General features: G+C 42.8%; 1 protein-coding gene across 2 annotated transcripts; it reads right to left on the bottom strand.

Moving 5' to 3' along the window:
- Window positions 1-544: 544 nt before the first annotated feature.
- Window positions 545-18,562, bottom strand: LOC113926411 (glutathione S-transferase A4). Of its 2 annotated transcripts, none has more exons than XM_027601257.1 (7): window positions 18,455-18,562; window positions 17,324-17,534; window positions 10,028-10,079; window positions 8,099-8,231; window positions 7,117-7,258; window positions 5,338-5,469; window positions 545-1,133 (listed from the first exon to the last, which is right to left on the bottom strand). In XM_027601257.1, exons 2-7 carry the CDS (start codon window positions 17,408-17,410, stop codon window positions 1,011-1,013), a joined length of 669 nt encoding a protein of 222 aa, XP_027457058.1. In that variant the 5' UTR covers window positions 17,411-17,534; window positions 18,455-18,562; the 3' UTR covers window positions 545-1,010. The 2 variants fall into 2 exon arrangements, with proteins under 2 accessions (XP_027457058.1, XP_027457059.1); XM_027601258.1 differs by having other exon boundaries at window positions 547-1,133; window positions 17,324-17,428; window positions 18,455-18,504.
- Window positions 18,563-25,924: the final 7,362 nt, after the last annotated feature.

Below are 25,924 nucleotides of genomic sequence, written 5' to 3'. Positions count from 1 at the left end.
TTCCGAAATATCAGATATGCTAAAGGCAGCAATTCTTCCTTTTCCAAAATAACTTCGGCTCTTTACACATCTCTCCCCTACTCTGTGCTGAACTGTTCTAGAGCAGGGGCTCTGTTCTAGGGTTCTGCCTCCTGGCACCCTGCCTGGCACATAATAAGTGCTCAATTAATATATGAGACCCAAATCAACACAGGCTAAAAGCTGTATTAATAAACCATATTTTTAGTTCTGAAATGCAAAAAATTAGCAGCCGACAAATAACAAAGTTGGGTAGTAAGAAGATAAAAGTAATATCTATATTACTTTTTTATTACTATTTTTATTATATATATATATATAAAATTTTCTCATACATGCATCAAAGACCACTGGGGGGATACACAAATGATAACTACATTTGCCTGTGGAAACCGAGTAGCTGGGGGCCGGGGCCGAAAAGACCACTTCCAACGCTATACCCTCTTACGCTCTTTTGATTTCTGAACCATGGGAATATGTTATAGATCCCAAGAAATGTAGTCCAAAAAAATTCTGGCAACAGGGCAATGATTTGTAAATTCTTTATTTTGGCTAATATTGACTGCCTTCATTACTACCACAGATTTATTATAGCTGAGAGGAATTATTCACTAGATATTCTGTTGTTATTAAACACCAAAAATTAGGAAGAGATGGGAGGGCTTTTAGAAAGGGATAAGGAGAGGGGGGAAGAAGCTCAAGGGAGAACACAAGGTCCTGCTCAGCCTGGTTGTCAGGAAATGAGTCACATCAGATCTAACTGAAATGCCAGTCTCTCTGAAAGGGCTTTCAGGAAAAAGGTGCGTTAACAATTATTCACCGGACAAACCAAAAGGTCAATGAATGTTTCTAGAAAAGATCTTGGCATGAAAGACCCATCTAAGGAACAGTTCTACATAGCACCATGACAGAGCTGGGACATCAATTAAGACGTTATTATGGACACAGCAATCTCTAGAGGCTAACTCTCACTCACAGATGTATGTGATGTTTTATGGCATAAAGATGTTGTAGACGGTTCTCACGTAGATGTCATCTGGAGGAGGCTTCTTCTTGCTGCCAGGTTCCAGGAATTTCTTAATTGTTGGGATATTACTTATTTTCACTGTGAACTCCTGCAAAAGGAAAACACAACAGTCCGAGGTTAACAGCAAAGGTAATGGTAACTACAAAAATACAGTTGTGTAAAATGGCCCATGAAAATTTGTTTGAGAAGTATTTGTTACAGGAACCCAACCAGAAATGTAATCCAGCAGCTGCTTGGGGTCTGATCTCTTGGTGTGACTGTTTATGATCACTATCCACAATGGCTGGGATCTAGACCAGGTGTTATGCATGCAAACCTCATGGTTCAGACCAACATGTGAATTTTTTTCAGATAGAAAAATAAAAAAGATGCTTAGATTAGGATTATGATGCTTGCTTAAGAGAAAAAAGGAAACATCAGTACCTTAAATATACTCATCTACTCAGAGAAAATGCATGAGCCATTTAAATAAAAGTACTTTAAAAGGTCATCATATGGTGCAATTTCCTTTTTAAAATTCAGCATCCTTGGACTTTTTTACTCCTATTAGCAAATGAATCCTCTTTCTGGCTATGTATGGGAGATGTCCAGTTGCATTTTTTTTAGTGGCCTAGGGCTCAGACACCAGATACCAGGTATTTATGTAAACCATATTTATGGAAATCATATTTTCCATTCACAGAGTCAAATCTTACCACTTCTCAGTAATTGAGAAGAAAAGTCTATTTGAGCTAGTAAAAAATTTCAACCATATGAAGAAGTGTATATCCATCAAATATAGTTATTCTAATAAAATTTTTCAAAGAGGTCATTTATTAAAAAAGCTACTATAAATGTCTATAATGTACAAAGAACAGGCTTAAGCATGCACACAAAGATACACAAACGTACATACATGTATCACTAATACTGACAAAAGCGAATAGTTATGTCAAAGCTATGTAAATGACAAGTGTCTCTTTTTATCACTCAAACTCTTTGTATCATCTAATTTCAAATACTATACCAATATTTAGAAGCTATTTCTATTGGATTTATTATTTCAAGATTTACCTGAGGTCATGTATAATAAAACTTTTGTGACTTCTGACTTTTTTTTTTATACCCTTTAATCAGTATAGGAATGACCCTTTAATTCAACTCAGATCTGGTGTTAGATTCTGAAGTCCTGGGGCGCCTGAAGGCTCAGTTGGTTAAGCAACTGCCTTCAGCTCAGGTCATGATCCTGGAGTCCCGGGATCGAGTCCCACATCGGGCTCCCTGCTCAGCGGGGAGTCTGCTTCTCCCTCTGACTCTCCCCCCTCTCGCGCTCTCTCTTTCTTTCTCTCTCTCTCATTCTCTCTCTCAAATAAATAAAATCTTTAAAAAAAAAAAAACATTCTGAAGTCCTTTAATTAAAATTGTATTTAGGTGCAGCCACTATGGAAAACAGTATGGAAGTTCCTCAAAAAATTAAAAATAGAAATACCATACAATCCAGTAATTCCACCACTGGGTATCTACCCCCAAAAATGAAAACACTAATTTGAAAAGATATATGCAGCTCTATGTTTACTGTAGTAAACAGTAAACAGCCAAATTATGGAAGCAACCTAGGTGTCCAACCACAGATGAATGGATAAGGAAATGTGGTATATATATATAAGAACATTACTCAGCCATAAAAAAGAATGAAATTTTGCCACTTGTGACAACATGGATGCACCTAGAGGGTATTATACTCAGTGAAATAAGTCAGAGAAAGACAAGTATATGATTTTACTTATATGTGGAATCTAAAAGACAAACAGAAACAGACAGACACATAAATACTGAGAACAAACTGATGGTTGCCAGAGGGGAGGAGAGTGGGGGTGATGGGCAAAAAGGGTGGAGTGGGAGGTACAGGCTTCTAGTTATAGAATGAATAACTCACAGGAATAAAAGGTACAGCATAGGGAATATAGTCAATGACATTGGAACAGTGTTGTATGGTGACAAGTGGTAGCTATACTTGTGAGCATAGCATGATGTGTGGAGCAGTTGGATCACTGTGTTGAAACTGGCATGATGGGGCGCCTGGGTGGCTCAGTCATTAAGCGTCTGCCTTCGGCTCAGGTCATGATCCCGGGGTCCTGGGATCGAGCCTGGCATTGGCTCCCTGCTTGGCAGTAAGCCTGCTTCTCCCTCTCCCACTCCCCCTGTTTGTGTTCTCTCTCGCTGTGCCTCTCTCTGTCAAAATAAATAGAATCTTAAAAAAAAAAAAGAAAAAAGAAAGAAACTGGTATGGTGTTAAGTGTCAACTATACTTCAATAGGAAAAAAAACTACACCCATGTTAAAAAAAAAAATATATATATATATATATATTTACACAGATGTGCCTGGGGTATAAGCTTTTTTTTCTTTTTTTAATTTATTTATTTGAGAGAGAGAGAGAGAGAGAGGGCACAAGCAGGGGAGCTGCAGAGGGAGAGGGACAAGCAGACTCCCCACTGAGCAGGAAGCCCAACAAGGGGCTCGATCCCAGGACTCTGAGATCACAACCTGAGCCAAAGGCAGACGTTTAACCAACTGAACCACCCAGGTGCCCCTATGTCTGGGGTATAAAAACAAGTTGTTAGCATCATGGATAGAAAACACCAATAGGTCCCTGGGCTATTTCAGGGACCTATTGGTATTAAAGTCAAATTAAAGAATGTGTGCTTGTCTGCAAGAGGAAATGAACAGACAGCTAAACAATATAATGATGGCTATTGCTTTGTTGAAGACTTCAATTCTTATGTCTGGATGCATGTATTTAAATAGTGGTGGCTGTCCTCATTAGTGTATCCAAGTGTATTTGCTAGACTTGGGAAAATTATTTTTTTCTAAAAAAAGCGTAGGTACTTGGGAGACTCTGGAAATCTGATATATTTCTCTTTGATAACTTAGTCATTTGAGCTATATAGGGGATTGGCAACCTTTTCCTATAAAGGACCAGTGAGTAAATATTTTAGGTTTTGCAAGTCATATGGTCTCTATCAGAACTACTCAATTCAGCTGTGGTAGTGCAGAAGCAGCTGTAGACAATGCACACATGAATGAGCATGGCTTTGTGAAATTCAAACGTCATGGAATTTCATGTGTCATGAAATATTATTATTCTTTTGATATTTTTTTCAAACACTTAAAAATGTAAAAACCATTCTTAGCTCAAGAGCTGTACGTAAACAGGTGGCAGGCCTGATCTGACCGTGGAGGCTGTAGTTTGCCAATCCCCCATATAGAAGAAAGCCCACTGGCCTGGGAGAAAGGCTATGGTTCTAGACAGAACTGAGGCCCCCACTAACTAGGCCATCTCAGCTGCTCACTTCTTTACCCTCAGCTCTATTTCCTCCTATCTATACCGAAAGAGCTGGATGAGATCGGTTGTCTAAAGCCCCTTTCTGGGGACAGCTGGCCAGTCAGTTAAGCATCTGCTTTTGGCTCAAGTCATGATCCCAGGGTCCTGGGATGGAGTCCCGCATCAGGCTCCTTGCTCAGCAGGGAGTCTGCTTCCCCCTCTGCCTGCCACTCCCCCTGCTTGTGCGTTTGCATGCTTACTATCTCTCTCTCTCTCTGACAAATACATAAAATCTCTAAAACAATAAAAAAAAAAAAGACCTCTTCTGCTTTGAAGTTCTATGATCAATCTTGGCGGAATAATACTGAGGAATAAGTGGAGCCACACACAAGTCTCTCCTTGGAACTTCTGGGAAGGGAAATGGTGGGAACTCTTTGGGTGCCACTTATTGGCTCTCAGAACTCAGGCTGGGATGTTTCCAATTTGAGAGCACGTTATTTCTAACACTGGGACTTGCCAGTCCTTACTGGCAAACTGTATGGAGTTTGTTTCAAGAGCATAGTTACAGAACAAAACTAAGCTAAAACTCCTTGCAAAGGTACATGATCTTTCAGCTCTAAAGATTTGGGGACCAGAAAAACCATTTTTTTAAAAACATTTTATTTATTTGACAGAAAGAGACACAGTGAGAGAGGGAACACAAGCAGGGGGAGGGGCAGAGGGGGAAGCAGGCTTCCTGCCAAGCAGGGAGCCTGATGCAGGGCTCAATCCCAGGACCCTGGGATCATGACCTGAGCCAAAGGCAGATTTTTAACTGACTGAGCCACCCTGGCGCCCCTCAGAAAAACCATTTCAAGTCTGTACCTATATTTCATGAACTAGAATCTAAAAATGTACATACACACCCCCCCCCCAGCCAACCAATCAACAGACACTGAAAGAAGGTCTACGAGTTCTGGGCCGATATTCTAAAATGTGGTTTTATTTACCTGGAGATGAGGAAATGCAGACAGGATATTGGGGATTTTCTCTTCTAGAGCCAAAATGGTTTGGAGTAGAATCACGTCCGCAAGGCTCAGCTGGTTACCAACGAGAAACCTTTGCCCATGATCCCTTAAAACCTATAGAACACAAATGTTTTGCATTGCATACTTTATATGGAGAAACTGATGAAACTGTTGAATCAGTGCAGTATCTGAGTATTTTAAAAATAATACCAACTAAGAGTAGGTTCCCCATATCAGAGAGAGAACGCACAAAGGGTGTAGAAATGGAACTACTGTAAAATGTCTGCTTTATATCAGAATGAAACCCTGAAAAGGGGAAGAAAATATTAATTCTGGATTTAGCATCCAGTGCTTTAAAAGGATACCCCCATTCCATAAATGTATCTACAGAAATGAGTTAGGGGCAACAAATTCAGGAGGCTGGGGGATGTGATGTAAGTAAGCAACAGGTCTCCTTTAAGGAATCTCATCTCATTTGCCAGCTCTGTGTTTCTACAAACATCAGGACTTGTAGTCATTAACTAGATATGACTATTAAAAAAGTAGGCTTCCTTTCATATCTTCCAAGACAGAGAAAACCAAAAGCATCAGGGCTCATCTTGACCCCCATTTTGAGAATATGTAGGTTCAGAGATTCATAGGGATAGATGATGATGGGAGAGAGGCAAGGAACAGTGGTAGAAGGGGGGGGGACTCCTTTGCAGTGAACTCTTGGATGCCCACATGTTGAGTGTGAGTGTGTGAGGTGTGTGTGTGTGTCTGTGTGTGTGTGTGTGGTGTCTGACAGGGGCTCTACATACAACCCCCAATCAAATACAGCTACTGAAGCTGGAGTGGGAGAGCACAGTGAATCCAGAATTGTAGTCAGAGGCCTGTCTAATCCTGGCTCCCCACCTTAGGCATGTCACTCAATCTGTCTATGATTCCATTCCATTATGTGTCCAAGGGATATCAGTTTGTAGCTGATGTGTTGGGAGGAGCCCTGCCTTAGTCTGGGCCGCAGGAACATAGGGACCAGCAGTGACCCTTCACTAAGGCACCTGTTTCTACCTCATCACATCCACATTTCTACATTATCATATTTTACATTCACCAAGTGCCTGTGGGCAAGAGACTGTGACACCAAGCGACAGAAAAGCCCAGAAAATACCTCTCCTTCTTAAATCTCATTCCACAGAGATGGCCAGAGGAGATCTGCCAATTCCCTATTTTTACACTCTCTTCTTTTTTTAACTGAAACATTTAAAACCATTCCTCTCAGCTGAGAAAAAGAGTTTGAAGCTCAGAAAGGCAGATATATTAAGATGAGGAAAATAACAAAAGAGGAAACAAAAAGAGCAAAGGGAAGAAAAATAAAACAACAATGGTCTTCTCATCACATCAAACTATCAGGTAGGATGTCTGATACACAATAGCCATTCCACAAATGTTTGTGGGATGAAAGAAGGAAGGAATTCGGTAGTTTCTGCTTTGCTGTATCTCACACAGGGTGGGCTCGTGGTGAATGTAAGGACAGTAACACACCCATGTGGTAAACCCATATTTTTTCCAGCCTTCTGAATAACATGGCCCAAGGAGCATCTGAGGGGCTTCAGGACATCCTGGCTTTGTGCTGACAGCTACCTACCATCAGCTCTCAGGAATCCAGCAAGGTTAGTCCAATGGCGCTCAGTGTTACATTGCCCTGAGCAGAGAGGGGCATTAGGGGCAGCTCCCTTGTAGTCTGGTTAGGCTGTGCTCATGGGCTTCTCTGCCACCTACCTTTTCAAACACAGGAAAGTATCTAATTATAGCCTTCTGGGCCATGTTAACCACTTCCTTTTGTTGATCATCTGGTTTTAGAAAAGGATGCATGATAATCAGTTCCAGCAGATCTAGCGTCCCCTCCACGTACATGTCAATCCTTAAAACAAAAAAAGAAGTTTCCTCAGTTTCCCCGAACTCATCGGCTTCCACAACTAAGAATCCAGAGTGCTTTTCTCTTAAGGCTCTGCCTACTGAAGTGCCCAGAAGCATTTATCTATACCTGTCTCCAAGAGCAAAGATGCAAAATCAATTCTAATTGTAATTCAGAAAAATCTGTCACAAATCAGAAAGCACAAGAGTCATGACGTCCCCCTCTCCCGGGCCCCTAATCCTCTACCCTTACTCCAGTACCCATGCTTGGTGTGGGTGGATTTTATATTTATAAAAATAGCAGAGATCATTTATGGAATGCTTGGTGTGTACGAGGGGCATGGTGCTAAAAAGCTCTACACCCAACATTTCATTGACTCTGATGACATTATCAAGTATGTGCTATCCATATAATGTATAGGACCCTCAGCGGGATTGTGGAACCCAGCACCTTGCCCTATATCATGCATTTTAGGAGGTACAAGGACCAGGCTTTGAGTTCAAAAATATAATTGAATTTATAATCAAGGCACAGTATTCCTGACCTTGACCGGTGTAGCAGCTTCCTGTTCTTCATACTTCATGATAATAAATTTGTGAGAAAGGTAAAAAGCAGTATCAAAGCATTTAAAGATGCTGAAACCTGAAACAATCATGGCCAAAGAGAAGATCCAGCATCTGAACTCAATTCTTCTCTATCCTTTTACCAAGACTCTCTGTACGGATTATTCCCTGTTTACACTAATGATACGAGACACAAAGGAGACGGGGCGTGCTATGGAGACTTGCTAATCAGCTAAGGTATCAGTGAGTGACAAGCGAGAACACTTGAAAGGGGCCACAGTACAGGGTTCTCTCCTTGAGGTCCTTGCCAAAGAGGTGATGCTTATCCGCTATGTAGTGGAGGATGCTTCGGGTCTGCACCAACTTCATTCCATCAATTTCGACCATTGGCACTTGTTGGAACAGCAGGTGATTTCCTGAGAATGGAGGCCCAGAGTTAGAACTGATCTCTTCCCTGTCCCTGCGCCCCTAAACATGCCCAACCGAATGAAAAGGGACCGTGGGGTCAGAGCCTTGGGAACACTGCGATGCTCCCTGATGACAGATAACCTCAACTTCACTTGGGGGAGCAGACTGAACCATCAAAGAAACCTAGAAACCAGCACTGTTCTAAACCTTCCTTTTTCATTTTCACCCCAGGGGGAAATACCTACCCACCATGGCAAGGGGCGGAGAAGAATGCAGTGAAGATATTTCTGCAGGGCTGCCTTAGCCAACACAGCAATCAGTAGCTGCTGCATGCGTCTAGTGAAACCTAAATTTAATCAAAATTCTGAAAAATGTAGAATTCCATTCTTTTTTTTTTAAGATTTTATTTATTTATTTGACAGAGAGAGAGAGAGAGAGACAGCGAGGGAGGGAACACAAGCAGGGGGAGTAGGAGAGGGAGAAGCAGGCTTCCCACGGAGCAGGGAGCCCGATGCAGGGCTCAATCCCAGGACCCTGGGATCATGACCCAAGCCGAAGGCAGACGCTTAACAACTGAGCCACCCAGGCGCCCTGTAGAATTCCATTCTTTAAGCATGCTCGACACATTTCAAGTGCTGAGTAGGCACACGTGGCTAGCAGCTACGACATCGGGCTGAGAACAGGTTTCCACCACTGTAGAATTTTCTACAGATTGCACTGCTTTAGAAAATCTGAGCATAAAACCCAAGTCACCAACTGACACTCGTGTACGCACTGGCTCTTCCACAGCCACAGACCACATACGACCAAGTTCGAGGTCAGAGATCGAAAAGCAACCCATTGCTTTCTTCAACAAAGTATTGAGGTTTGTTGTTTATACATGCAGAGATGCAAATATAGGCTTGCCCAGCCCTCAAGGGACTCAAGGATGGGGGGTACCTGAGGGTCTGGGGGAGATGAGTACTCCGCACAAGCCTAGCGACGTCAGGCCAGTGTCACGCATGAAGGCTGACACTGCAGCTGGTCCCTCTCCGGGGAGCCTTCAGTTGGGCCGAGAGACCCTGCTGATGGCTGGGAGGGAGGCTACTTACAGAGTCGCTGGGTAACGGAGCCTGGGCATGGAGGGAGAGGGGCTGACCAGGAGTTAAAGGGGGGCCTTTCACTGAATTCATTTGTCTGGTATTCACCCCAGTGTAAGTGGGGACCTCTGTCTGCATACTTCAAGCAGACACCGGTGGGTGCCTCAGACAATTTGGAAGGACCGAGGTGGGGAAGATGAAGAGGAGGGAAGGGATGAAGGAGAGGACAAAAGCGGGGAGGGAGAGGTCAGGGTCGGGCAGGAGGAGGGGAAAGGGATGGAGAGGGCTGTTCACCTGACGGTTCACCCCCTTTAGCTCTCAGGAAATTACTCACTAAAAGTGATTTCCCGGCAATTTCAGTCATTTCTCCCCCTGGGTTTTAGGATACTGTCCTGAATGTTCAGTGTCAGCATCTTTGCCCTTCCACATAAAGATCAATTCTTAAACAAAATCATTCTTGGGGCTCCTGGGGGGCTCAGTCGGTTGGGCGTCCGACTCTGGATTTTGGCTCAGGTCCTGATCTCAGGGTCGTGAGGTGAAGCCCCGCATCGGGCTCTGTCCTTAGAGGGGAGTCTGCTTGAGAGTCTCTCTCTCCCTCTCCCTCCACCCCTCCCCCCTCACGTGCACGCATGCACACGCTCTCTAAAAATAAAAATAAATCTTTAAAAAAGAAAACCTGGGGAAACAATCAATATTACCAACAGTTATTTCATTTCCATACTCACCATCCTGCAACTTCTGCAACTGTTCTTTTGTTTCTAAGAATTCTTCATCAAACTAAATTAAAAGAAAAAAGATACCCCCCCCCCAAAGAAGGCATAAATCATTACAGGATCAGGACTGAAAATATCAAGTCAAACTGTCTCAGAAGCAGAGAGAAAGAACAACACTTAGCACCCACATCTTGGTTTCCCACTATAAGAAACCAGGGCTGGGGCACCTGGGTGGCTCAGTTGGTCAAGCGTCTGCCTTCGGCTCAGGTCATGATCTCAGGGTCCTGGGTTTGAGCCCCCTATCAGGCTCCCTGCTCAGCAGGAAGCCTGCTTCTTCCTCTGCCCCTCCCCATGCTTGTGCTCTCTTTAGCACGTGCATTCTCTCTCTCTCAAATAAATAAAATAAAATAAAAAAAGAAAAGTTTAAAAAGAAACCAAGGCTCCTGGGAGAAAAGGTTGATGCTGGTAGATTCAAAAGCAAAGAAGAGCTCAAAGACCAATGAGATATGGCAGGCAGAGGCATGCAGGACCCTACTTGAGGCGAGTCCTTAGCAAAATTTGGGACAATTCAAGCATCAGAAGAGTAATATCACTTAGGGATCATCACACACACCAACAAAAAAAAAATCCCTGTGTCCTTAAGTGATGATACTAAAGAAGGTAGAAGAAAAAGCTCTTTTTTATAGAGGAATTAGTGCTAACTAATGATAAAATTAGGATATTACCAATTTGTAACCTATAACTGATTCTGGTAAGTATCAAAATGGATGCTGAAATCACTGAGTTATAAGGCACAGAATATTCAAACAACCTTGAAGTCTCAGCCCACAAGTTAATTATGACAAAGGAAAAATGTAGCTTTGTGGTAAAAAGGTCTGGAGATCTCACGGTCTATCTAACCAAGTGATCAAACTTAGCTCCCCACTGGTGGACATGGAGATGTTGTGTGCTTCCTGCTGTGACCAATAAGAAGGGCATAGTAACACTGTAACCCAGATCTAACTGCAAGGTGAAAATCAGGCAGAGGCAGAATGTGGGGCACTCTGCAACAGAGATGGCCGGGACTCTCAAACCTACAGAAAACTTGTTTTGGGAGCACCTGGGTGGCTCCAGTCGGTTAAGCACCTGCCTTTGGCTCGGGTCATGATCTTAGGGCCCTGGGATCAAGTCCCGCATTGGGCTCCCTGCTCAGCGGGGAGTCTGCTTCTCCCTCTTCCTCTGCCTCTCCCCGAGTCTCCCCTCTGCTCATGCTCTCTCTCTCTCAAATAAATAAATAAAATCTTTAAAAAACAACTTGTTTTGTTTGTGTTTAAGCTTCTTCCAGGCGTGCAAGGTTTGAGAACAACAGGTTTGACGGATTTGCCTCTGCCATTTCCACTCTACGCTCTTCCCCACTTATCTGGCTCTCCTTTTCTAGACCTCCATTCACTTCCCAAATGAAAACTTGAGGTCCATTGTCCAAGGACAAATCTTTATTTAAAAGAGATTTGACTTTAGCCAGGTAGCCCTCCTCTGATGATTCTTCTTTATGGAATCTGGTTTCCAAGTTCATGCAAAAGAGTCAGTTTCTCCTTCCCACATTTCTTTTCAGTTAAGTCAAGGAAGGGCATGGGAGGGAAAAAGGAATAAAAAGCAGGTACAATTCTAGATGAAAACAGACTAAAGAGACAAAATAACCAAACACCTGAATCCTGATTAGATCCTGGATATTGGGGGCAGGGGAGGGTGGGTGGGCAGTTATAACTGCTAAATAGGTAACAGGTATATAGACATTTGGGAGACAGTATGGAACTTTTGAATATGGATCATATATTGCTATTGCAAAATTAGTGTCAATTTATTAGTTGTGACAGTGATACTACAGTTATTAGAACAATTACTTTTTCTTTCTTAGGAGGAAAATACATGTTGATGTCTGCAACTTCCTTTCAAATGGTTGACCAAAAAAAAAAAAAAAGTAGAGAGAGGAGGGGAGAAAGCACATGTAGCAAAATGTTAACAATTAGTGAATTTAGTTGAAATGTGTCCATTATCCTAGCTTTTCTGTAGGTTTGAAAGTTTTCAAATCAAAAAGTTGGGCGGGGGAAGAAACAGTGGAAGCATGTTCCTCTTGCACATTAAAAAAAAAAGTGTTCTAATGCACTAAAGTGATTCATGTCAAGAAGGGGAGACCTCCTCTCACCAAGTCCCCAGATGCCTCCCCACCCATGTCTGTCCCTATGCTGCTTCCCCAAATTGTCTGAGGGAGGGGCAGAGCTGACCAGCACAGAATCAGCAATCCTCCCCTCTTCTGGCTCCACTACCTGACTTGGGGGTTGAATCAAGATAATGGGGTATCGGAACGGCTTCTGCTAACTGGCAGGATCCTCATGGAGCAAGAGGGGTCTGGTAGGAACTCCATCTGGTGCCTGCTAAGCAGCAACCTCAGGGCAAGAATGTTCAGGGCAGGGCACCTGGGGGGCTCAGTTGGTTAAGTGTCTGCCTTCGGTTCAGGTCATGATCCCAGGGTCCTGGGATCGAGCCCTTCATCGGGCTCCTTGCTCAGCGAGGAGTCTGCTTCTCCCTCTCCCTTTCTCTCTCAAATAAATAAATAAAATCTTTAAAAAAAAAAGGAAAGAAAGAACGTTCAGGGCATTTGTCCAAACAGACAGATGTAGTGCAGGTGGTGCTCCCTCCGTACTACAGCTCGCAAACTTTTATAACCATGATCATTTAGAGCAAACAGGAAGGGGTGTGTGTGTGTGTGTGTGTGTGTGTGAGAGAGAGAGTGAGAGAGAGAGAGAGAGAGAATCCAGGCCTACTCTCAGAGATTCACATTCAGTAGTGAGAGAGACTAGAATTGTACATTTTTTAAAGCAAATCTTTCTAAAGGGTTCTGATTCTGGCTTTTGACTTCCTGGGAGCATTATGCAAGAGGGGTGTGATCTCTCATCAGGGACACTCTTGTGTCCAGCTTTACAAAATGTGATCAGTAAGAAGCACCTGGCCTGGGAACAGCAGATGAGAGGGTGGGAGAGGAAAGAAAAAATCACAAGGCAGAGCTTGGAGGGAGCTTGGTATTGTGCAAGGCTGCAAGGACAAACACAGTGCGTCGACCTTTGCTCCCTAACCAGGGTACTCTTCCCAGTGGGATACTTTGGAGACCTGCCCTCTTGCTCACCACACCACTCCCTCTTTAGCACTCTGTCAAGTTTATGGGAATTGCCCAGAAGCCCTGAGTTAGGAGTTTGTGGGACTTGAGTCTTCTTCTACATGTGTTACTCTCCCTCTTTTTTTTTTTTTAAAGATTTTATTTATTTATTTGAGAGACAGAATGAGAGAGAGAGAGAGAGCATGAGAGGGGGGGAAGGGTCAGAGGGAGAAGCAGACTCCCCGCCGAGCAGGGAGCCCGATGTAGGACTCGATCCCGGGACTCCAGGATCATGACCTGAGCCTAAGGCAGTCGCCCAACCAACTGAGCCACCCAGGCGCCCTGTTACTCTCCCTCTTAACAAGGGGGATGGGACCAGGCTTCTGGGGGGGGTCTTCAGGCAAATAAAGCCCCAAGCAGCAATGAAGCAACACTTGGCAAACAGCAACAGCAATGCCTACAGACCTAAACCAAGTGACTGAGAGCGAGGATGCTGACTCTCCGAATCAGGCAGGCTGCCTTTCAGCAGGTTTTGGTTACTGAGTGACTCACCTGTGTATGCTTTACACATCAGGCTCAACCCAGCACTGTGACATTGGGAATCATGAACTTACCCAGTGGGCTGCCAGCCCATCCTCCACAACTGTTTCTGTGCTTAACTAAACATGTGCTTTAGAAAAGGAAAGTGGAGGCCCCCTCACCAATACTACCTTTGGGGAATGGCTCCTATAAACCATGTGGCCGGCCCCAAGTAAGGGAGGCTAATCTAGGTCCTTTCACACGGGTCGGAAGGGTGGGCTTGGGACCTGCTGGGCCAATAGTCTGCCTCACCTGTGTGTCTACTGGGACTGGTCTACGGGAGGTGGGTCATATGACCCATGTTCTTTTTTTGTTTAACTTACTTAGGGTTGGTTTTTCTACTGCTGTCACCAAGAATCTTGACTCATACACAGGGGAGTAGGAGGAATAGGGGAGAATGAAGGTTGGAAAGAAAGGATTTGACAAAGGATTGTATTAAATGCACAAGTAAGACACCCATTGCAAACCTATTAAATAAGCCAGACCTGCAAACTCAGAAGCACACAGGGAAAAGACGGGTGACATCAATAAGCCAACCAGGTTCAGGTCATGGGACCAAGAATTTTTTTGCTCAAGGGGCGCCTGGGTGGCTCAGTTGTTAAGGGTCTGCCTTAGGTTCAGGTCATGATCCCGAGATCCTGGGACCTAGCCCCGCATTGGGCTCCCTGCTCAGCGGTAAGCCTGCTCTCCCTTTCCCACTCCCCCTGCTTGTGTTCCCTCTCTCGCTGTCTCTCTCTGTCAAATAAATAAATAAAAAGTCTTTAAAAAAAAAAAAAGAATTTTTTCACTCTCCTAACACAATTAGAAAAATCTATCCTGAGACAACAGGGAATGATGAGGAGTGTAATGAGCTAGAAAGGTCCATCTATAGTGGCAGTCCTTCCTTACTCAGATTTAGCAATTACAGCCCTCTGAAAATGAGGGCCTAGTATCATCAGATCTTCAAATATAGCAAGAGAAGTCAGAAATCAGAATTTGTATATAAAAATGATACCAACTGATTTAGCTAATTTTAAAACACTGTATAGTGAGTTAGAATGATATGCGAAGAAATCAAAACCAAAACCAACCAAACAAAACACAAAGCCTCAAACCCAACAACCCTCATTTGCCATCTTTGGAGGTTGCTAGGGTAACAACCGAGTAGTCTAAAAATTGATAAAGAGACTATATCAAGCATTTACCTGACCTTTCCCATATGAACTGTACTTCAAGGGAATTAAATAGTTAAGTTAAAAATTACTCTTTGTAAGAGAAACACGGTTAATAAATTCAGATACAATGATAGAAAGAAACAGAAAAATCACCATCTTATAATCCCTAATGATGGTGATGATAAATAGATGCTAAAATGGCTAGTTGAGAAGGTAACGGAGGAAATTTTGTAATGCATGGATCAGGCTGACGTCACCAGAACATGCTGATCAAGCCCAGCATTGCTGAAAAGGAGACAGTCAGACATCATGCATCCCTTGATGTCGTATAATAAAAACATGTTCCCAGTATCCCTATGATGGAGTCCGGCAGGCAAAAACAAACAAACAAAACTTTAGAGATAGAAAAAATGAGCCTGGATTTGATCACAGCTCTCGGTCCAACTAGCAGTTTACAGGAAATATAGGAATAGAATATGTTAAAATGAGGGTAAAGCAGCCAAATCTAGAATGGGGGAAATTCTACAGGGCAGTTTCTTCTACAAATAAATGGCACTAAAAACAAATACAGACACTTAGCACTCAGCTCTTGGTTGCTAAAACCATTTGGTGGTAAAAGGGACCACAATTCCTTGGAGAAATACCAGACTCTAGGGCGAGGGCAAGGAAAATACAAGATGAGCCTGGAGCATCTTGAAGTGTCAGAAAGTAAGAGAGAGCTGAAGGGAAAGAAAAGAAAAGGAAGCGTGGAGCCATGTACACAGGTGGGATGCAGGAGCCAACCTGAAAGAGCCAATGGCCAAAGTGGGACAGTTTGGGCAAGAAAACATTATTATTGGATTATAACACAAAGCATAAAATAAATACTATAAACTTACGTCCATACTGATATAAAGAAATGCTTGAACAGATAAATGGAGGAGGAAAAAAAAACCAAATCTCTCTTATGTAAGAATTCTAAATGCAGATACCTCCCCCTCCAGCAGGTGTGGTTTACTTCCCATCCTTTTGAGTGCGGGCTGAACTTAATGACTTGTTTTGAAATAATAAAGAGGAAAAAAATCCCTTTACAAGGAAGAAACCTGGCAGACACCACCTTAGCCAAGTGACCAAAGTTAACAGCACCAGGGCTAATTCATGTTAATATCACCCCTAATATGATGCAAGGAGAAGGGCACTTGACCTCTGTGCTGGTCCTCCCCCAAACCCCAAACCCCAGTCCAGTCAACACCAAACAAACCCAAACTAGGGAGTTCTACAAAAATTCTGATCAACAGTTTTCAAAACTGTCAACATCATGAAATAAAAGAAAGACTGAGGAACTGTGACAGATTGAGAGAGACTTAAGGAAACATAGTGACTAAGTATAAGATTGGATCCAACAACAGTAAAGGACCTGATTGGCAAAACTCATTAAATTTGAATAGTCTGCAGTTTAGTTGCGCACCAATGTTAATTTCTTAGTTTTGACACGATCACGTAAGATGATATCATTAGGGGAGACTGAGTGGTCGTCCACTCATATAAAGACAGATATGAACTGTCTTTATAACTTCGCTATAAATTTAAAATTATTCCCAAATATAAAGTTTTATTTTTAAAGAAATGCAGAGGAAACTGTTACAGATTTTAAAAACGCTGAAAGAAACATAACCAAATGCAATGTGTGGGCGTGATTTAGATCCAGACTGGAATAAACTTACCATAAGAAGACCTGTTTGAGACAATCAGGCTGTTCAGATATTAATAAGGAATTGTTCATTTTGTTGGGTGCAATTGTGGTACTGTGGTTATGTTTTAAAATCCTCATCTTTTAGAAATAAAAACTGAAATACTCATCACAGATGAAAGGATATGATGCTTGGATTTTGCTTTAAAATATTCCCACAAAACAAATGGAGGAGATGGACGAGACAAGAGCAGCATTTTAAAGCAAGTGACTGCTGAAACTGGGTGAGGGGAAATGTATGGCCATTTTTTCTCAGCCTCTGTACCAACTCAACATTTCCATAAATAAGAAGCTAAGAGAACAAAAAGAAAGATAAAAACACTGTGGTTCAAAGCCTACACTATACTAGACAGACAAGAAGGCTCAGGGTTAGAAGCCATTGAAGCGAAGAGGAAATTTACCTACAGATTGTGTTAAGTCACGAAAGTCGTCCCTGGCAAATTTCAGGTTCATTCCTTTTCTCCTTATTAATAAATACTTACTGGTGGCAGATCAGAAGCTAATGATTAAGTAAAAAGTCTAAAGTAAAATAGAATTCTATCAACCACATCTCATTTACAAAGAAAAAAAAACCTGGCAAGGAAGGCATCTTCTGACTCAACCAAGCCTGTCTGTGTTAGGGGAGAGAAAGCTAGAACAGGACTCCGCCATTGATGTTTTCCTCAAAAGTCTCAAAGTTGTACGACAAATCTGTGAAGAAACAGCATATAGGGTACCTCGACTCCAGCGGCAGCTAAAACCCATCTTACGGATTCCATCCGGCCTCTTCCGTTAGGATAGTGGAGTTTGGGCTTCGCTGCCATGATGGCCTTTCAGGCTTTCTGGGGGAAAAAAACAAACACACACACACACACACACAAAAACCAAATGCGCAGCTCCTCGTAGACGAGCAGTCTTATTTCGTGTCTTCAATTCTGTGCTCACGGCCTAAATGAATATTCAGGATTTTGGCACAGGAAATCGGTTTTGTTTTTTGTTTGTTTTGGTTTTTTTTTGTTTTTTATGACTGCGTTTTCCCTCACTCAAGAAAAACCTACCACCATTTCCAAATATTAAAAGAAACAACCACCTTGGTTTTCACACCGTTTCTACTTATGACTTCTTATTCTGAATCTTGGGAAGCTGGGGACATTGGTTATATAGATATTTGTGCCAGCAGAAAGGTACTTCATAGATTAAGAACATCATATACTTTGACCTTGAAAATTTTAAAATTTCCAAATTCGGCCCGGAGAGGCAAGACGTGGAGGGCCGCGGGGAATTATGCACCCTTTGGAACCCTTGCAAGAATTCAGGCTCTCACATGCATCATCTTTATTGGTTATCACAGCAACTGGGAGGTGGACGGGCCGAGCAATACTATTGTCTGCAAAATGTGCGTCCGTTGTCCTGCCTGCGGTAGCTTCCCCCTGGGTCCCGCACGTCCCCCACCTCAACTGGGAGTTGAGCCTCCCACCTTCGGAACGCGCCCAGGACACGGACTCAGCCACCCGAGATTACAGTCCTGGGCTACCCGGGTCCCCGCTCAGCCCCCGCTACACCGGGGCTTTGGGAGGATCCGAGCTAGTCTCCCACTGAAACCGGTGGATTCAGACTCCGCAGAGCGGGTTAATAAAAATACGCACACGGAGCCAAGAATGACCCCAGCCCCAGCAAAGGAGCCCACGTCTGCCCAGATGGGGGCGGAGGCGCCAAAAGGACCGGAGGGAGGGAGACGAGAAGGGCTGAATGGGGGCTGGGAGAGTTGCGACGGACGTTGGAGTAAGAAGCTTGGGGCGGAGGAGTGGAGGGAAGGAGAAACGCGGCGAGGAGAGAGGGCGGGTGGGGGCGGCAGGAGGGAGACAGACCTGGAGACCGCTCGGAGCTCCCGGAGCCGTACAAAGCACTCCGCGAGCAGTCTGCAGCGAGGCGGGGCCAGCTGGCCGCCGGAAGGCGCTCCGGTGGGCGAGGCTCCGCGAAGTTTCACCAATAGAGACGGCAATGTTTAGCATGCCCCACCCATCTGCAAGGCATTCTGGATACTATGAAAACAGCCCAAATTCAAGGCAATTTCAACAAAAATTTCAGTCTTATGAGGAATGAAATGGCCCTTTTAGGTTGGTTAGATTACAACTTTAGGTAAAAGAGACCTGGTAGAGATCCGGTATGGTTAAAAACAACTCGACCTAAGCGAAAAGAAAAGTTCCTCTTAGGCTTTATATGGCTTTTGCACAGAAGGGTTTCTCGGATGTGAGGGCGATCTGGCTGCGACATCTGTCACCCCATTGATCGCCAGGGTTGATTCGGCTGATCTGGCTGGCTAGGCGGGTGTCCCCTTCCTCCCTCACCGCTCCATGTGCGTCCCTCCCGAAGCTGCGCGCTCGGTCGAAGAGGACGACCTTCCCCGATAGAGGAGAGGACCGTTCTTCGGTCAAGGGTATACGAGTAGCTGCGCTCCCCTGCTAGAACCTCCAAACAAGCTCTCAAGGTCCATTTGTAGGAGAACGTAGGGTAGTCAAGCTTCCAAGACTCCAGACACATCCAAATGAGGCGCTGCACGTGGCAGTCTGCCTTTCTTTTGCCAATAAAATCCTAAGTATTTTACCAACTTTGACAAATAGCAAGTACAAACGACACCTTGCAAATTCATAACAGCTATAAATAATTCCTAACAGCCATAACAAATTTTGAGGGCTATTAAAGCAGGCAAAGTACCTACAAGAGGACAAAGTACATCTATAACATACGCTATCAAACAGAACCCATATATTATTAAACAGAACTTAAATTGTCTCATTCTGTATATAGATCATATACATACTTTTTTCCTTCTTCTTTCTTGACCCCACGATCATCTTGAGCTTTCCCTTCATTTCATACACTTTAAAGACAACCACTCTAAGTCACAGGCTAAACAGAGCACCTTCCTGGAGGGGAGGAAGGGGGCAATTGGGGTGGAGGTGTCAGTGGGGCTAAAAAAGTAATTTGCCTGGTAAATAAGTTAAAACTTTAAAAAATAAAGTAAAGCCAACAGGGCTATATTACAGAGTAGAAGGCAGAATTCACATGGATCTCAAAGTTTAAAATATATGCCTTCAAAAGGACTGAAAAACTATTTTTTGTCATTAGAGGCGGCTTCTGCTATTTCTCAAACTATAGATGTTGTTGATTATTGTTTCCTCCATGAGGGGCTCTTGAGAGTACCTGCCTTGAGAAACCTGCAGCGCGGAACAATGGCAGCAAATAACAAGAGATTTTAATTTCAGCAGATTCCTGTGGCAGGAGTGTGGAGAATGAATTGGGAGGGTGGGAAGGGGAGAGAGAGACCCGTGTGTATTAAAGTAGCACCATGAATTTGAAGGTGATGGTTATGAAAAGGTAAGACACTAAGGAGGTGGAAGGTAACAGATTTACTACTCATACCACAGGGAGCAGAGGAAAGGAAGAGAAAAAGTCTCCCCCCAAACACACACATTTCCTTTTCCACTCTCCTTCTCTATTTTTCATAACATTTATTGTCATCAAACATATCAGGTATTTTATTTACGTATTTTGTTATCTGTCTGTAGATTTAACGGAATGCAAATACCATGAGGTTAGGAATTTTCATATTTTTTAAAAATATGTTTTTGTATACCCTGCTCCTAGAATAATGCTTAGCCCAGAGTAGGTATTCAGAGAATATGTGTTGGAAAAATGATTACATGACTGAACAATGGTTGGGTGGAGGGAAAATGAGTTGATTTCTTTCATTCCTACAAGCCATTCATCTGGAAATGTCCACTAGACAGTTAAATAAGCCAGTGAGGACTTAGAAAACATGACTGAGATGGATCCAACTGGCAGCAAAAGGATGAGCTTATCCAGAAAAGTATGTAAAGTAAGAGAAGCAAGTCAAGAACAGCAGGGCACCACAAGAGTCAGAGAAGTCACTTACAAATAAGACTAACAGTGTATGTTCAATTTCCTCTTTCTGATTCTGACTTAACACAGACAATGCTCAGTTTAATGTGGGTAGGCAGTCATATTTTCCAAACCTGCTGACAGGCATTATTCTTTATTTTTTCTAGCCCATCTTTTTGCAAGAATCCACTTTAATCAAACTAGATAGGACAAGTATTATTCAATTTTGTTTATGAATCAAATATTTATCTCCATTTCCTTATTTCTAATGAGTTGAACCATATCAAATTGCTGATATTTTACTGTATTTCTCTAACCTACAAAAATGTCAACTTCATAAGTCCAACCTAATTAATACAATAGGGGTAATGTTATCCCTAGCAGTCTTGTTTACCTGAATGAGAAACTAAAGCAGTATCATAAGACTCTATGATTACACAGGCTTGTGGAGAAATAAAGTTCTGTGCCATTTTATAATGGGTACATTTAGGTCATTTTATTCCTTGGAAGGTTTTTCTGTAAACACTCCAGAAAGAGGGAAGCAAATGGCTTACTTTCAGCCTTAGCTATAAATGACTGGTATCAGAGACGGTATTCTAACAGCAAGGTCGTTTGTCAATTTGGGGGAGCTAAGTTTGATCACATTGTTCTATTCTTGGAGACCCTTGGGGTTACTCTCTATCTGGGATAGTCTTAATCATAGTGGATAGTATGGTAGTAGATAATAGATAGATTCTACCTACTTGATATGTTTTCAGTGCCCAGGGAAGTCCTCAGCCTTCAACCCTTTGCCCACCCACTCAGGAGCAGGTAAAATTGCCTTAACAAAAATCACTGAGCTTTGAAATAACCGAACTTTAACTCTCAGTTTTAGAGAAGGTTTATATGTAAACACTCCAGGAAGAGGGAAGCACTTGGCTTACATTCAGCCTTATCTAAAAATGAATGGTGTCAGAGACCCTAATTCTAACAGCAAGTAGTTTGTCAATTTTGTTCATCTTTTCAAAGAATCAACTCCTGGTTTGGTTAACCTCTTCTATTGTTTTTCTGTTCTTTATTTCATTTGTTTCTGCCCTACTCTTTATCATTTCCTTTCCTCTGCTAACTTCAGTTTAATCTTCTTTTTCTAGTTCCTGATGGCAAAGAGTTAGGTCGTTCCCTTGGGATCTTTCTTGTCTCTTAAGATAGGTGTTAATTGCTATGAACTCCCCTCTTAGAATTGCTTTTACTGCATCCCATAAGTTCTAGTATGCTGTGTTTCTATTTTCATTTGTCTCAAGAAACTTTATTATTTCTCCTTTAATTTCTTCTTTGATCCATTAGTTGTTTAGGAGAGCGTTGTTTAATTTCCATGTATTCTTGAATTTTCCAGTTTTCCCCTTGTTATTGATTTCTAGTTTCATGCCATTGTGGTCAGAGAAGATGCTTGGTATGATTTCAGTCTTCTTCAATTTGCTAAGACTTGTTTGGTGGCCTAACATATGGTCTATCCTGGATGTGCCATGTACACCTAAGAAGAATGTGTATCCTGCTGCCATTGGATAGAACAGTCCATATATGACTATTAAGGTCTCTTTGGTCTATAGTATTGCTTGAATTCACTGTTTCCTTATTGATTTTCTGTCTGGATGATCTACTCATTGTTGAGAGTGGCGTATTAAAGTCCCCAACTATTACTGTGTTACTGTTTATTTCTCTTTTGCCTTACATATTTAGGTGCTCCGATGTTGGGTGCATAAATATTTACATTTGTCATATCTTCTTAATGTATTGACCCCTTTATCACTACAAGATGACCTCCTTTCTCTTTTTACCATTCTTAGTTCAAAGTCCATTCTGTCTGCTATAAGTGTAGCTACCCCCGCTTTTTGTTATTGTTGTTGTTGTTACCATTTGCTTGGAGTATCTTTTCTCATCCCTTCACCTTCAGCCTATGTGTTTCTTTAAGGCTAAAGTGGGTCTATTGCAGGCAGCATATTGTTAGATCTTGGGTGTGTTTTGTTGTTTGTTTACCCACTGAGTCATTCTATGTCTCTTTTAATTAGAGAATCTATCCCCTCTACGTTAAAGTAACTATTGATAGGTAAGGACTTAGCTACTGTCATTTTGTTCACTGTTTTCCGGTTGTTTCATCGACCCATTGTTCCTTGTTTCTTATCCTGCTCTCCGTTCTTGTGCTTTGATGTCTTTGGTATCAGTATGCTTTGACTTCTCAATCCTGTTCTTTTGTGAAATACAGCAGGATTTCCCCTTGTGATTACCGTGAGGCTTACATAAACTGATAACTTGCACACCTTAAACTGATAACACCCTATCTTAAACTGATAACAACTTAACCAATAGAATTCTTTTTTTTAACCAATAGAATCCTTAAACTTACACTTTTCTTCCCCCTCACATTTTAGGTTATTGTTACAATTTACATGTTTGTTTGTTTGTTTTATATTCTGTGACTAATACCAGATTATTGTAGTTATGGTTATTTTGACTACATTTGTTTTTAGTTTTTAACTTTTAAACCAGAGATTTAAGTGAGTTATGCACCACTAGGATTGTGTTGCAGAATCTAACTATGACTATATATTTATCATTATCAGTGAGATTTACACTGTCTTTTCATGTTTTTATGATGTTAGTATTTTTTACTTTCATTCAAAGAAATCCTCTTAGCATTTTTTGTAAGGCAGGTCTGGTGGTAATGAGTCCCTCAGCTTTAGTTTGTTCTGGAAAGTCTTTATCCCTCCTTCATTTCTGAAGAACAGCTTCACTGGGTACAGAACTCTGGGCTGACAGTTATTTTCTTTCAATATTATGGATACGTCATCTTATTCTCTCCTGGCTCAAAAAGTGTCGAGAAATCCACCAACAGTCTCATGGGGGTTCCCTCTTAAGTAACTTCTCTCTTTTGCTGCTCTTAAAATTCTTTCTTTGACTTTTGACAATTTAATTATAATAAAACATAATATAATTTAATTATAATATAATAGCGTGTCAGAGTGTAGCCCAGTTTGGGTTCAACCTATTTGGAGTCTTTTGGGCCCCATTCATGGATCTGGATGTCCATTTCCCTCCCCAGTTTCCAGCCATTGTTGCTTTAATATACTTTCTGTCCGTTTCTCTTCCTCTTCTCTTTCTGGAATTCTGATGATATGAATATTGTTTCATATTGTGTCTCATAATTCACTGTGTTCCATAATCCCCGTAGGCTTTCTTCACTCTTTTTCATTCTTTTTTCTTTTTGCTCCTCTGATGGGGTAATTTCCAGTGTCTCATTCAGGTTGCTGATTCTTCGGCATGGTTGAGTCTCCTTTTGAAACTCTCTATTGAATTCTTCAGTTCACTTATTGTATTTTTCAACCCTAGAATTTCTAGGGTTTGATGGGGTTTTGGGTGGGTTTGGTTTTTTTTTTTTATGGTTGCTATTTCCTTGTTAAACTTGTCATTTTTTTCGTTGTTTTCCTAATTTCATTTAGTTGTCTGTTTTCTTGCAGTTCAGTAAGTTTTTCTTAAGAGGATTATTCTGAATTCTTCATCTGACAGTTCATAGATTTCCATTTCTTTTTTTTTTTTAAGATTTTATTTATTTATTTGACAGAGATAAAGAGAGAGAGCACAAGTAGGCACAGAGGCAGGCAGAGGGAGAGGGAGAAGCAGACTCTCCGCCGAGCAGGGAGCCTGATGCAGGACTCGATACCAGGACCCTGGGATCACGACCCGAGCCAAAGGCAGCCGCTTAACCAACTGAGCCACCCAGGTGCCCAATAGATTTCCATTTCTTTAGGGTAAGTTCTTAAAGCTTTATTAGTTTCCTTTGGTGGTGTCATATTTACTTGATTTTTTGTGATCCTTGATCCCTTACATTGGAATCTGTGTATTTGAGTAATGGGGCTCCTCTTCCAGACTTTACAGATTTACTTTGGGAGAGACAGTTCTTCACCAGTCAGCTCAGTTGGGGTTTTTGGGTGTGTCTGCTGGTAATGTCTTTGAATAGAAGAGGCCTACTATTATGGTCTATTTTTGGGCGAGGCAACTGTTCAAGCTCTGAGGATGGGGATGGGAGAGTGTGTCACTGGATGAGAACAGCTGGACGGGATTGCTGGCGTGGCTCCCTACACAAGTGAGGCTGTAGGAGGGCCCCACAGTACCTGGTGAGGCTTGCTAGATGGTCAGGACTGGGGACTATCTTTAGTAATGGACGGAGCTATGAATTAACTTCTTTGCCTCAGCAGAGTGGCAGGACAGAACCGAAGTCTTATATAGCTCGTTGTGTGGGGACCCAAATCAGGCCAGAGTGTGCACTGAATTTTGTGGTCAGGTGAAGCCATTGTTTTTGCTCTGCAGATGGGAAAGCCATGGGCTGTGCTCCTTTTCCAGTGTCACTGTATGTGGGACTGTTGAATGGGCTACACAGCTTCCCGTGTGCTCTGGTTAGGTTCCCTGGCTAGATATGCTGAAGTCTGTATCCAGCGATGAGCAGGGCTATGAATCAGATTCCCTGCCTGGATACAGCAGGAGAAGCAGCTCTAAAGCTGGTACAACTCTTCATTTAGTTTCTTAATTCAAGCTCACCCACACCCCAGTTCCCTGTCCAAACAGGGCCACTGGCTTTGCTCTGCAAACTGTAGATTCTGCCTGCTTCTAGGCTTGAGTCCTGCTGGGTTACACGGCTTCCAGGTGTTTTTGCCAGCCGTTCTGATCCGATGGGGCCAGAAGACACTCTCTACAGCAAGTAGGGCCCTGTCTCAACTCCATTGCCTGGTGGGAAGGGGATGGACTGCTCCAGGCTACTCTCAATTTCCCAAACAGGCTCTCAGGTTGGAAGAAGCCAGAAGCTACCTACTTTCAGCCTTGGCTGTGAATCAAGTCCCCTGCCTGTGCACAGCATGGGAACATTCTGCACCGCATACTGGCTTTGCTCTGCGGGTGATCAGTTCTGCTCAGCCACCTCTTAGCTTGAGTGGTGCTGGGCCACACAGCTTCCAGGAGTTGTCACCAGCCCTTCTGGTCAGATGGGGCTGGGAGACACTTCACAGCAGATAGGGTTGTGATTCAGCTGCTTGCCTGGGCATGGACAACCTGAGTTCTAGGGCCAACAAAACTCTGCGTTTGAGGATCTGACTCAGGTGGATTTGCACCCCACCAAGTTCCCTGGTCAGAGTGCACTCCCGACTTGGTTCTGCAGATGAGCAAACCTGCTGGTTGGGATTACTACTTGGGCACTGCAAGTATGAATTCGGTCTGCTGAGATCTGTGTGCTGGTTGTTGCAAGTTTCTCCCCCCTTCTCCAACACAGTCAGATGCCCAGCAGCTGCAGATTCCCTTGACGTGAGATCAGGGAGGGGCTCCTCCAAAATGACCCACAATGCTGCGGGGAGGCCAGTTGTCCCGCTGGGATACTCTTCTTTTCCCACTGGAGGAAGGAGAGGCTCAGGGGA

This window comes from Zalophus californianus, chromosome 7, assembly GCF_009762305.2.
Source record: "Zalophus californianus isolate mZalCal1 chromosome 7, mZalCal1.pri.v2, whole genome shotgun sequence".
Classification (NCBI taxonomy): domain Eukaryota; kingdom Metazoa; phylum Chordata; class Mammalia; order Carnivora; family Otariidae; genus Zalophus; species Zalophus californianus.
Note: the sequence above shows the minus strand (reverse complement) of the source record. Positions and strands in the feature narration are given on the sequence as shown.

Excerpts from the sequence above, each read along its gene's own strand:
- LOC113926411 (XM_027601257.1), bottom strand. The coding sequence starts at position 17,410 with ATGGCAGCGAAGCCCAAACTCCACTATCCTAACGGAAGAGGCCGGATG. Across the intron at positions 5,470-7,116 it reads ACTTTCCTGTGTTTGAAAAG|GTTTTAAGGGATCATGGGCA; the intron begins GTAGGTGGCAGA and ends TGTGTTCTATAG. Across the intron at positions 1,134-5,337 it reads CTGCATTTCCTCATCTCCAG|GAGTTCACAGTGAAAATAAG; the intron begins GTAAATAAAACC and ends TTCCTTTTGCAG.